Source organism: Anolis carolinensis, chromosome 5, assembly GCF_035594765.1.
Source record: "Anolis carolinensis isolate JA03-04 chromosome 5, rAnoCar3.1.pri, whole genome shotgun sequence".
NCBI classification, from domain to species: Eukaryota; Metazoa; Chordata; class Lepidosauria; order Squamata; family Dactyloidae; genus Anolis; species Anolis carolinensis.
The window spans coordinates 172,394,795-172,408,526 of NC_085845.1; the positions used below are offsets into that span (position 1 = coordinate 172,394,795).

Here is a 13,732-nt window from a genome sequence, read left to right on the forward strand (position 1 = left end):
TGTTATACAACAAATTTGACAGAAAAAGTAGTTCCATGCACAGTAATGCTATGTAGTAATTACTGTATTTACAAATTTAGCACCAAAATATCACGATGTATTGAAAACATTGACTACAAAAATGCATTGGATAATCCAGAAAGTTGGATAAGTGAGTGTTGGATAAGTGGGACTCTACCGTATTTGCAATATGATCCCTTGTGCCTCTTCCTTTCCTAAACCCAATTTGAACATCCTGTATATTTCCCTCAATATAAGATAACATTCTTTGTTGCACAGTTTTGAGCACCACTCTGCTTGCATGGAAGATTAATGCACGGGCCCTATGGTTACTGCAATCCCTGGTGCCCCTTTTCTTGAGGATTGGCATGTACATTGTTTCCAATCTGTGTGCCACTGTTTTCATTTCCATATTTGTTGACAGATTTTAGTTAGCAACTCTATTGGCATGCCATGTGTTCCTAGTGATTTATTTCCCTAGATGTTATCAGAAAGGTTATTTTCCCAGGTGTTAAGAAGTGATCCATGAAATGTATTTGACCTTTCTGCCTCTGCTACAAATAGAGGCAGAGGGGTCAAACACAATGCATGCACCATATGTTTATACCCATGAAAGCAACCCCTCCTTAACACTGACTACTAGAGTGCATTAGAGGGCGCATTTACGATCATGGCAATAGTGCCACAATTATAAATAACTGCCAGCCAATGTTCATTTCTTAGTCTTAAAAAAATCTCCGTTTTGTGTAACTATTTCTATGTTGGGCAGCATATCTCTTTCTCAGGGAGAAATAAAATTCCCTCCAGATGATTGGATAAATCCATCTGTGAATTATTTTTTCCTAACAGTAAAACCCATAAATCTTCTTCATTCACAGCAGTTAGAGGGCTAAAGCAGACGTTATCCACACAAACGTGTGGCAAATCTCTGGCAGCTGCTCTTCTCAAGAAAGCGGCTTTGGAATAAAATGGAGGGGAGAGAGGTTGTTAATGTGTATTTAGGATTCTTAGGAGAAACAGATTGGGAAAACACAAAAGATTCAGGGCGGGAAAGGATACAGATATAGACAGACAGACAACTGCTTCTCTACTTCAAATCGCCTTCCCAAAGCTGCTTTTCCTAAAATAGTAATCAAGCTCTTATCTCAACCTGTAGTTAAGCCTCTAGGGCCCCTTCTACACTACCATATAAAATCCAGATTGTCTGCTTTGAACTGGATTATATGGCAGTGTAGAAGGGGCCTAAGGCTGCAATCCTAAATTCTGTTGAAATCAGTGGGACTTCTAAGTAGACGTATATAGGGTTGTATTGCAAAAGTAATATTACATCATGCTAATGTTTTTGTTCTAGTTTCTTGCCAAATTCTTTTAATCATTAAAATGTGCTACTTTAATCTTTTTCCCCCTTGGGGTTTATTACTAACCCAAGTCACTGTTGAATAAATATGGGTTATAACTCGAGCGCATTAATTACAGGTATTAATAATGCACTAAAATCTCATGGCAACCCTATTTTGCATGTTATAACGGAGGTATGACTCATTCCTGCTTATTTTCTCTGCTCCGGGATAAAATATGTAGATCGGGTTTCATCCTTTCCCATAATACAAATGATACCTCCCTGACTTTGTTTTTAAAGTTGCTTCACGGAAGAAAGTTTGAGAATAATTAACTGGAGAAACTCTCAGTGACTCTTATTAAAAAGTCATGACTCCACACATGCACACACAATATTCCCTCAATTGTGATATACAAGGACATCTTACAGTGCACTCTAGTGGACACATGGCATTGTAACAAATAATTTTTAAAGAAAACAGGCTGTGCTGGTTGACATAGAAAATTTCCACATTTCAAGAAGTATATTTGTTGAGATGAACCTCCAACGGAATAATAATAATAATAATAATAATAATAATAATAATAATAATAATAATAATATACTTTATTTATATTTTGCTCTATATCTCTGGAGGGACTGAGAGCGGATTACAGAACACATATAAGGCAATACCAACATAAAAATTGGAAAAAAAAATACTGAAAGTGATTCTACAAATGTTTAAAACATTCTCTTACAAAATCTTCTATTTTCATCCTCACCTGTCATTCCTGTCTCCATCTACAGGAAACATGGATCGCCACCATTATGAGACCTTTCAAAAGTTTGGAAACAATACCTTTTTTCTCCATCTGGACAACGGTCGAGGGTGAGAGAGACAACTGGATGTTGATGGGCGGGAAAGAGATTATATACAGGCAGTCCCCGAGTTGCAAACATCTGACTTACATCTGACTCCTAGTTAAGAATGGGGTTATACAACAGAAAGTGAGAGAAACCCTCAGAAGGGAAAGCCACTCCTGAAAGAGTTATGATCAGGAAAAGATGTCTCCACTGAAGCTTGATCACCAATCCTTGTTTCCACAACAAGAAAAAAATTCAAAATCTAATTCTCACAGGGATAGAAAGTGCGGTGAAATCTTCTGAACAGGAGCACAGACACAAAACATACACCAGTGGGGGTTAAACCTTCCCTATACTATCCAAAGCTAGTTTCTATGTATTTTTGGCTGGAGTTACACTTCAAAAATATACCTGTTCTGATATTCAACTTAAGAACAAACTTACAGAACCTATCTTGTTCATAACTTGGGGACTGGTTGTATAGGAAACATTTGTTCTATGAATTTAATCAAGGATTCCCCCAGGCGGGAAGCAGCCAGATTTTGAAGCTGCAAGGCTATTCAATGCTAATCAAGGTGTCCAGTTTCAACATTTACACTTGCCTCAAACAGACAAGAGTTCTTTCTCCCACTCTGGACATTCCACAGATATATAAACCCCACTTGCCTAGTTTCCAACACCTCACAACCTCTGAGGATATCTGCCATAGATGCAGGCAAAACGTCTGGAGAGAATGCTTCTGAAACATGGCCATATAGCCCAGAAAACTCACAGCAACCCAGTGATTCCAGCCATGAAAGCCTTTGACAACGCACTCCCTCAAGAGTCGCTTTCCGCCTGTGTGGACTCCAACTTTGGCTGGATGTACACTGCCACATAATGAAGTTTGAATCTACATTGTATTGTCAGTGCAGATTCATACGAGTATAATACAGTTAGACTGCATTATATAGGTCTGATTCTGATCATATAAAGCAGTTTCAAACTGGTATACATAGCAGTGTAGATCCAGCCATGGTGGTCGAATAGTGGCCAGTAATGAGTGGAGGAGCATCTCGCTTGTCCCAATAGTTAAACACAAAAGAATAAAGGCACCCTCTTGAATCTCGAAGGGGCCTTGTGGAGACATCAGGAATGCTCTAGCTTGGTGCATCTGATAGTGGCAGGGATGGGCAAAGGGCAGACGGTGGGCCACATACAGCCCACAAGTCCACTTTTGTGGTTGCTGAAGCACCCCACCAGTCCCCCAAGCCTCCTCTCCTAATTATTTTTCAAAAATTTAGTTAGGCTTTGAGGCAATATTTGCCCCTAGGTTGCACCGAAAGAACTCCAAAGGCTCCAAAGGCAACCCAAAACCCCACATTGCTCCTAAGTACCATTTTCCTCTGCAACCCTTCTCAAAATGGCAAGTGATCTATAGAGATGTAGCCAAACGATTCTGCAATGGCTTCCACTCTCCACCTGCCTCTAAGGACCCTTCTACACTGCCATATAATCCAGAATGTCAAGGAAGATAATCCACATTATCTGCTTGGAACTGGATTATCTGAGTCTACACTGACGGATGATCCAGTTCAAAGCAGATAATCTGTATTTTATTCAGATGTGTAGAAGGGGCCTAAATGAGTATGGAGGGGAGCAGCACAGGAGGAAAGTGGGAGTGAAGATGCAGATACATTCGCCTTAGGGATATATTAGCAAGCCTACTGCCAGTTAGTTGACATGTCTGACGTCTTTCCTTTCTTTCTTAGGTTTGGAAGACACTCTCATGATGAAATGTCCATCCTGACTCCTCTCCGGCAGTGCTGCATGTAAGGACGTTTTTCATTTCTCCAGCTGTGTCCTTGCTCTCTCATGGTTTCTGTGTGAGCAGAAAGAACAGGAAGAATGCAATTTTAAAAGCTTTAGCATTTTGGACAAAGAAAAACCTGCTCAAGGTCAGATTTCTCCTATGTTGACAACTCCACTACACTCACAGTAATTACGTGAGTGCACTGGTTCAAGCATTGGACCAGGACTCTGGATAACAGAGAGCTGAAATTCCCATTAGGCCAGGGAAACCCACTGGGGCCCCTTCCACACAGCCACATAAGCCAGAATATCAAGGCAGATAATCCACAATATATGCTTTGAATATTTGAATCCACGCTGCCATATAATCCAGTTCAATGTGGATTTCATACAGCTGTGTGGAAGGGGACTGGGTGACTTAGAACAAATCATACTCTCTCAGCCGGAGAGGAGGAGCTCCTGGTGGCACAGTGGGTTAGACCCTTGGACTTCTGACTGACAGGTCAGTGGTTCGAATCCAGGAAGAATGGGTGAGCTCCCTCTGTCTGCTCCAGCTGCACATGCGGGGACATGAATGAAACCTCCCACAAGGATGGTAAAACATGAAACATCTGGATGTTCCCTGGGCAACCTCCTTGTAGACGGCCAGTTCTCTCACATCAGTTGCAGTTTCTCAAGTCACTCCTGACATACACACAAAAAGACGCAGAGGAAGCCAAAAGGACAATCTCCCACAAAGCAAATCTTACAAAAAAAACCCTCTGTGATAGGCTAACCTTAGGGTCACCATAAGTCAGAAATGACTTGAAGGAACACAACAACATAACTGACTTTTTTCACAAAGAAAATATGAAATTTTTCTCCCCTCAAAAATCTTGCAGGGAGCACTTCAGATTTAGTTCTAGTAAGGTTTATATTGCTCAATAGTGTATCAGATTGTAAAAGAGAGGGGATGGACAGTTAGAACTGGATAGCTGTGTAAGATTTGCAAAAAGTGAAATAGAATGCTGTTCAGTGCCTTTTTGAAGGCTGAGCAGATGGGATTTGCTTCACACAAAGCTTGGACTCAGTGTTCACCTATTATTTGCCAACATCAGCCTTGGGAGCCTGGGGGTGTAAGAGGAATTTTACCTCTTTTTCTCCTTGAGTCATTCCTGATTTCAGAAAAATTATCATTAGCACCCTTGTAATAAAAATAGGAACTTCTTTGGAAGTGATTTGTGTTATGACAATGTCAAGGAAACAAAAAAGTAATTTCACCCATCTCGCTTCTGAGATTATTCAGGATTTTCTTTGATTGCTTGTTTGAACAATTTCAGCACTTGGCAGCTCAGTGATTTTGGCGTATAGGGCAGAACTTTCCAATCATGACATGTTGGTGGCACACTTTTTAGACATGCATCATTTTGCGACACAGTAATTCATTTTTATGAGCAAACTGGAGGTCACACCAACCTCTTATAAGAGATACAGACATATACACAAATTGTAATAACAAAATCTAAGGGAGTATAATGTATTTCATGAAAACCGCTTTGAGTCCCACTTGTGGGAGAAAAGTGGGATAGAAAATAATAATAATAATAATAATAATAGTAACCTTTCATTTATATTTTTAAATATATATGATTTGTAAGATAACATACTTTTTCAAGATTCTTGCTACATGAAACACGTATGCACTGCAGCCGACACACTAATGGGTCACAATGGCACACAGTTTAGAAAAGGATTAAGAAGGATCTCAGTTGGGATGATGGGTGTTGTAGTCCAGCATATATGAAGGGATCAGTAGAAATCTTGCCCAGTATCATACAGACTGAAAACATTGTACCTTTGTTTGCCTTCTTAAGCGGGATTTTTCTACATTATGGCAGAATTTGGCAAAGTTACTTTTTGAGACTACAATTCTCAGAATCCCGCAATTGGTATGGCCAAGAGTCATGTTTGCTGGGAGACTCTGGGAGCTATTGTCTAAACAATACACTTGACATGGCTCTATTGTAGCCATTAGATGGGATTAGGCATTCGGCAGGCTGATAGACTGAGTGACCTTTTGCTCCCTTCCAGCCCTAAAGTGCCGCAAACTGGCTTTCTTTCTACTATCTGAAGCGTGCAGCCCAGTGCTCTGCTGACACTCTGAAATAAAGTGCAATTGAGCATGCAGGCTCATTCCTGCCAGAAGCCAATTGAAATGCCCATGCTCTAGATATAGAGGAAAGCTACCAAGCTTCTGCCACCATCACTCTCCCCACCACAGTTCTAAGGGAATGTATGTAGCGTGGTTAAAATAGGAATTCTTTCCATGTAGGGTATTTGGGGGGGGGGGGGGGGGGAGTCAGGAGCGACTTGAGAAACTGCAAGTCACTTCTGGTGTTAGAGAATTGGCCGCCTGCAAGGACGTTCCCCAGTGGATGCCCAAATGTTGATGTTTTACCATCCTGTGGAAGGCTTCTCTCATGTCTCCGCATGGAAAGCTAGAGCTGACAACCAGGAGCTCACCCCACTCCCCGGGATTCGAACTGCAACCAGCAGTCCTGCCAGCACAAGGTTTTAACCCATGGTGCCACTGGGGGCTCCCATGTAGGGGATGATAGGACTAGAACAGTCACAAAAATTGATTATATATTTCCCCAAACTTTAGTAGTAAAGGTGAAAGGAAGTATTGTTTGTAAGCATTCTTCTTCTGCTACTCTCATCACTATCCCAGATTCTTTTCAGGTCTATGGTCTCCCCAGTAAATATACTGTGATGCTTCTATTAATTCTTCCCCTCATGGTTTGTTTTTGTGACTTCTTTCAGTATTAAAAAATCGACATTCCTGCGACTGCAACTGCTTGCTACGGAGCCGTATCGACTGAGCGACGTTATGCGGGAATCGTTAGCCCTGGATCCCTTGTCTCCAGTTTTGTCAGAACCTCACTTGGAGGCACTGGACCGGCGTCTCCAGAAAGTACTAGCCATGGTGTGGGGCTGTATGGAAAATGGAAGGCATGAAGAAACAGTAGTGATCAATGATCTAAAAGACCTCCAAGTGCCAGAAATCGGGAGCTGAAGCAGAATATATCCCTTGAAGCCTCAGACTTCAACATCCCCTCCATTACTCAAGACACTGTATGACTGTCTTGAGCTGTATGAATCTGTGGGTTCGGGAGCCACCCTATAATAAGCAAGCTTATAATAATTTGGGACGGGTAGGAGGGTTCTGCTTTGTGTACAGAATCAGTGACGGAAATATCATAAAAGTAACAAATGGAAATACAGAAGCAAATCTTGGAGCAAATGTATCATTTAAGCTCCTGGGTTGCCCAGAGGCTTTCACTGGAGTAAGTCTTGGGTGTGTGATGAGCAAGATTTAGTCATGAATGGAAGGCTAGCATAGTGTCTAGAGGGTTAACCCAGCCAATGCATTTGGCTATTTGAAAATATCCCTTGTTGACGTCCAAAGGACCTCACATGCCCTTCCCTCTATCAAGAGTTTACTCAGTCAAGACTCTTCTGTATTCATTCCTCTTACTATTTATTTTGTAGTGTGTTAGTCCCTTAGGTATAGGACTATGATTTCTGCCCATTTTAGGAAGCTGCCTTCTACCAGGAAACTGAATTTGTATCCATCTTGCTCAGTATTGGCTACTTCAAGTAATAGCAGCTCTCTGATATAAACCTGCAAACTTTTGTTTCCCTGCAATACCATAAAGTGTACCATCCACATTCAGGGTACCTACTCTACAACTGAGCCTCTCATCTGTCACTTCCCTCCATAGTTTGGCATTTTGTTTCCAATAGTAATTGGCCAGAGATATATAAGATACAGCCCAGGACAAGGGAACATGTTCCTGCCCCTCCTCAATTGTTGAACCTTATTGCCATCATTCCCTCCAAATGTCTAGTGACTTGGATTGATGGGAATAATACCGTGTTTCCCCGAAAATAAGACAGTGTCTTATATTATTTTTTGCTCCCAAAGATGTGCTAGGTCTTATTTTTAGAGGATGTCTTATTTTTTCCATGAAGAAGAATTCACAAAAAAATGAACATTTATTATATACTGTACAGTAGTTGTCATCACAAGCCAACATAACCAAACCAGACAAACTATGACTGCTGTCAAGAATTTCTTGTTACTACTGTACAAATATAAATAATATAACATTTTAATGTATTATTACCATTATTTCCATGTACAACTGGTATGTACATTTACCGATCCTGCAAGTTCTGGTGCTTTGTTTGGCGGGCGCCGGACATGCTTCCAAACAAAAACTTTGCTAGGTCTTACTTTCGGGGGAGGCCTTATATTTAGTAATTCAGCAAAACCTCTGCTAGGTCTTATTTTTTGGGGATGTCTTATTTTCGGGGAAACAGGGTAGTTATTAGCATTAAGAAGGTTACAGTTTCCCCATCTCTGATGAAGAGCATTATATGTGAAAATTGCACACATGGCATTTCCATTACCTGTATGCAGATGTGTACACTCAATAGAATAGCTGTGTATTCTGTTACCACCTAAAATGAACCTGTATGAGGCTGCCCATTAACAGAGTGAAAAGTTCCTTTTTAGGCTATTAAAATGCATTAGCCAGCATGACAATCAATCATACAACTAGGTAATTCTACTAGTTACAGTCCATGAAAGTCAGCTTTTTGAGTTATTTTCCCATTAATTAATATACGTGCCTTCTAGTGTAGACAAATAGCTCTCAATGTGGAGTATAACTGCATCAATGCCAGTACAGGAAACCACGTGAGGACCCTCATGGACAACACTTTTACTTTTATGGGAGAAAGGTGAACTATAACGTTTTTAAAGGAATAAATTGAGAAAGATTTTGATAAAGCCTGGACTAGTGGAGTAAGTAACCAAGACTGTATTGTTTACTACATATGTCAGAGAGCTGGTGTTATGATTTTGAATACTGATCCCTGCCAATTTATCTGCTGTTTCTTTCATTGTTTTCTCCAAATAAAGCTCTCTAATGAGTGAAAGTAGCCTTGGCAACATTACGGGAAACAATGAACCAGTCTGCTGTTGCATATTCAATCTGTAATCTGAATTTTTCTCAAATGATTGCACTGTGTTTACTAAATATGCTTCAGGGTTTTTGCAGCCCTTCCATTTCAACAGTTTCACAGAGCAGCAAGTTTGATCTCTAGTCTGTAAAAGGGGGCTGATTTTGCAGACATATAAAATAAATGCAGAATTAGATATAACCATATATTTGGTTTATATATTATATGGTCCAAAATTTAAGCATTAGCCCAGGCCTGCCTTGGGTCTGGGGGCTCCTCTAAAACACAGAACATGAAAGACATATAAACCTCCCTTGCTTAGTTTCCAATGCACCTCACAACTTCTGAGGATGCCTGCCATAGATGTGGGCGAAACATCAAGAGAGAATGCTTCTAGAACATGGCCATACAGCCCAGAAAACTCTCAGCAACCCTGTGATTCTGGCCATGAAAGCCTTTGACAACCTGACTAAACTCAGGAGCCAAGTTAAACAGAGGCTGGATGGCCGTCAGTCAGGAATGCTTTGATTGTGTGTTTCTGCATGGTAGTGGGTTGGACTGTAAGTTGTTTCTGGTTTTAACAGAACTTGCTGCATTATTACGCCCAACACCGCTGGAAAAATTATACTGTCTAGCCAGTATTGCACCACCTGATATCCGCCGGGAAGTAGCAGCCAGCAATGAAAGAACCAAGGCATTGACATCTCTGGCCCATCCTCTGTTCAGATATCAGCTAGCATATCAATGCCTTAAATCAAGACACAGCTTCCTAAAGTCTACAGATAGTCTCAGGAACACCTCAGCAAGTGAGAGTCCAAAAATGGCAAGATAAAACCCAGAACCTCCACCAATGGCTGAGGCCAGATGTGAAACTCCCTTCTGGGCACACTGAAAACTGGGCGACTTGGAAGGCACTGAACAGACTGAGCTTTGGCATCATAAGATGCAGACCTAACCTTAAGAAATGGGGCTAGAAGGTGGAGTTCACGACATGTGAGTGTAGAGAAGAGCAAACCACAGACTACTTACTACAATGCAGTCTGAGCCCTGCCACATGCACAGTGGAGGACCTTCTTACAGCAACACCAGAAGCACTCAAATTGGCCAGCTTCTGGTCAAAGAAAATTTAGCATGATGCCAAGTTTTTAACTTTGTGGTTTTTTAAATACATTATAACTGTATTCTCAATTTGCTTCTGACACAATATATATAAATAAATAATGGGCTGGACTGAATGACACTTGGGTCTCTTTTGAATCTATGAGTTCTTGAGCATGGACAGCTGATGCAGACATAGTTCAGTGCCCTAGATTTCTTTATCTTGTACCTATATACATATAACATAAACACCAGAAGTCTGGGGACATGCACTTTGAGCTTATTTTATTTTTTTAGTCAAATCTGTCTATAGCTTGTAACACCTTTTTTAGTCACTATCTCTTCACTTTCCCTAACCAGCAGTGAGGAAGCTGCAGTCAGACCTGATATACTCATTTTTCAAAACAGGTCCAGGCAGGCCACATTCACAATAGGGAAACAACTTGTGGTAAACCATGTAGTAAAACCTCCAAACCCTTTTAGAAATTAGCATGTATGAGAGTCACTATCTCTTCACTTTTCCTAACCAGAAGTGAGTTCCTGCTGCTTGGTAAGAGACCAAGAAGGAGAACTAGGAGGAGTTATGACCAAAGAAGGCAAAGATGAAGTTGGAAAAAAGTCAATTGAGAAGAACATAAGAGAGAACATAGGAGAAGAGAAAGTGCAGAAGGAAGGACTAAAAGCAGAAAAGCTGAAGGAAAAAGATATCAAGTAACACTCACACTAACAAAATTTAGGGGGGGAAATCTGTTCCTGGTTTGAAAGAGTTATTTCTTGTTGTTTATTTGTGTGGTACTAACTTTGAAAGTAATTGTTACACTGCAGAAGCTTCGTTTTTGTGACTGCCACAAACTATGTTGAATTGGTTGAGACTCAATGGGATATTCATTGAAAAACTATAGCAAAATGTGCTGCAGGATGTCCCGTAAAAACAAAGTTTAATAAACCTTTCCCATGTTTTTATGATAGAACCCATTAGGAAATGACATTTATAACCCGGGAAGAAAAAATCGTGTTACATAGTGTAATTGAAGTAATTTGGTTCATCTAGCCATTCTTCCCCACTGTGGTGAAATTAACTATATTCTTTAGAAATTTCTATTGATATAAAAATATCTATGCTTCATTTTTTTTTTACAAATTAGCACTCTCTCCCCCCCCCTTTTTTTCATGATGGATGTCTGCCTTTTTGCGCCTCCTGTGTCAGAAACCATAATCAAACTATCTAATACTATAAGCAATTTCTCATTGCCCTTTACTTCTAATGCTCTGCCTCGAAAAGTAAGGTAAAGGTTTTCCCCTGACATTAAGTCTAGTAATGTCTGTCTCTGGGGGTTGGTGCATTTCTAAGCCGAAGAGCCGGCGTTGTCCATAGATGCCTCCAAGGTCATGTGGCCGGCACAACTGCATGGAGCTCCATTACCTTCCTGTCAGACTATTTGCATGTTTTCGAACTGCTAGGTTGGCAGAAACTGAGGCTAACAGTGGGAGCTAACCCCGCTCCCCGAATTTGAACCGGCGACCTTTTGGTCAGCAAGTTCAGCAGCTCAGCGGTTTAACCCGCTGTGCCACCGGGGGCTCCAAAAGTACACAAAATTACAGTTGACAATTCGATCTCAATGAATCAGCACCACTTTAACACATGAATCATCTCCCAGTTTTTGAAGACTGAGCACATGAATTATCTCCCAGTTCCACTAGATGGAGCAGGATGTGTTTCCCCATCGTTTCATGTCAACAGAAAAGTGTAGCTGGGGACAGAAGAGCTTTTTAAAATTCTTGCTCTTGTTATTCTTAGACTGTGTTAACTCCCCAGCATGTGCTTAGGAGCACTCTCTCTGTATGGAAACATTACTGGGTTGTTTTAATGTGCTATATAAATCTATCTAACCTAGTGGAGACTATTGGTTATAATTTGGGATTCTGAACCTGCAGTGGTTTGAACTCTGCATCGACACCAGGCATGGGCAAATTTGGGCTGTCCAGGTGTTTTGGACTTCGACTCCCACCATTCCTAACAGCCTCAGGACCCTTCCTTTTCCCCCTCAGCCGCTTAAGCTTATTCTACAGTGTAGATCCTCCCTTATAGCATCCATCATCTTAAGTGGTATATGACACCACAACCATCATCTTCCCCTCCAAAAAATCTAGCACGCCAGGCAAAGAATCCTATTTTTGCTTGCCACAGAGATATTAAAGGCAAAAGAGTTCCCCAAGGGAAGCAAAATAAAATGTTAACAATTCATTATGTTAATAATAGCCTCTTTGGCTCCATTCCCGTATGTATTTTTTCTCTCCTTGTTGTTCCAAATGAAGCAAGGCTGGCACTATCTTCTGTAGATTTCATCTCCACTTTCCCACAAAATTGCAAAACACCCAATCAAGGCCTTGAGACAGAGAAGGAACAAGGACTCTAAAGCAGGAGATTCCATTTTGTGCCAAGGGCAAACCAGGGAAAGAAAGATCTGATATGGGGAAGAGCAAGAGGTTTGAAGGTCCATACCCCCCAAAAGTTCCAGTTTGGTAGGAACAATTTTTTTTTGAGAAACTGCAAGTCGCTTCTGGTGTGAGAGAATTGGCTGTCTGCACGGACGTTTCCCAGGGGATGCCCAGATGTTTGATGTTTTTACCATCCTTGTGCGAGTCTTCTCTCATGTCCCCGCTATACTGCAAAATTATTAGTAATATTGCAGGTAATATATAATATACAATCATCATATTATTATATATTATTCACTAGTATTATATTGTATTACATTAAAATAATATTATTATTACTACTCTATGTATATATTATATTAGCATAGCACAATATTAGCATTATATATATTACTACAGTAGAGTCTCACTTATCCAATACTCGCTTATCCAATGTTCTGGATTATCCAACACATTTTTGTAGTCAATGTTTTCAATACATCGTGATATTTTGGTGGTAAATTCATAAATACAGTAATTACTACATAGCATTACTGCGTATTGAACTACTTTCTCTGTCAAATTTGTTGTATAACATGATGTTTTGGTGCTTAATTTGTAAAATCATAACCTAATTTGATGTTTAATAGGCTTTTCCTTAATCTCTCCTTATTATCCAACATATTCGCTTATCCAACATTCTGCCGGCCCGTTTATGTTGGATAAGTGAGACTCTACTGTATATTGTACTATACCACTATACTGCAAAATTATTAGTAATATTGCATGTAATATATAATATACAATCATATTATTATATATTATTCATTAGTATTATATTGCATTACATTATAATATTATTATCATTATTCTATGTGTGTGTGTATATATATATATATATATATATATAATTTTAGCATAGCACAATATTAGTATTATATATATTGCACTATACCACTCTACTACAAAAGTATTAGTAACATTACATGTAATATATAATATACAATAATAATAATATTATATTTTATTTTTATAAACCGTTTATGTATTTTTAAAGGCCGAGAAATGCAAATTCCAGTGCTGGCTTTTATTCTTCACCCCTTTTATAGAACAATAACAAAAAAAAAAAAAAGAAATCCCTGGGAAGATGCAAAACCGCCTGCAGTTCCCATACTCGCCTGAGTGAAGAATGGGGGCGCTGTCCCGCTCTCCCTCTATGTACGAAGAATC

At 40.0% G+C, this 13,732-nt stretch overlaps 1 protein-coding gene across 1 annotated transcript in view; it reads left to right on the forward strand.

The window, feature by feature from the left end:
• The window catches only part of LOC100554428 (extracellular serine/threonine protein kinase FAM20C), a 36,756-nt gene extending 26,530 nt beyond the window's left edge, over window positions 1-10,226 (forward strand). Inside the window, exons 8-10 of the mRNA XM_003221011.4 lie at window positions 2,129-2,210; window positions 3,937-3,996; window positions 6,779-10,226. Of these exons, the coding sequence (XP_003221059.2) occupies window positions 2,129-2,210; window positions 3,937-3,996; window positions 6,779-7,031 (395 nt within the window). The 3' untranslated portion in view covers window positions 7,032-10,226. The remainder of the gene's footprint in view (window positions 1-2,128; window positions 2,211-3,936; window positions 3,997-6,778) is intronic.
• Window positions 10,227-13,732: the final 3,506 nt, after the last annotated feature.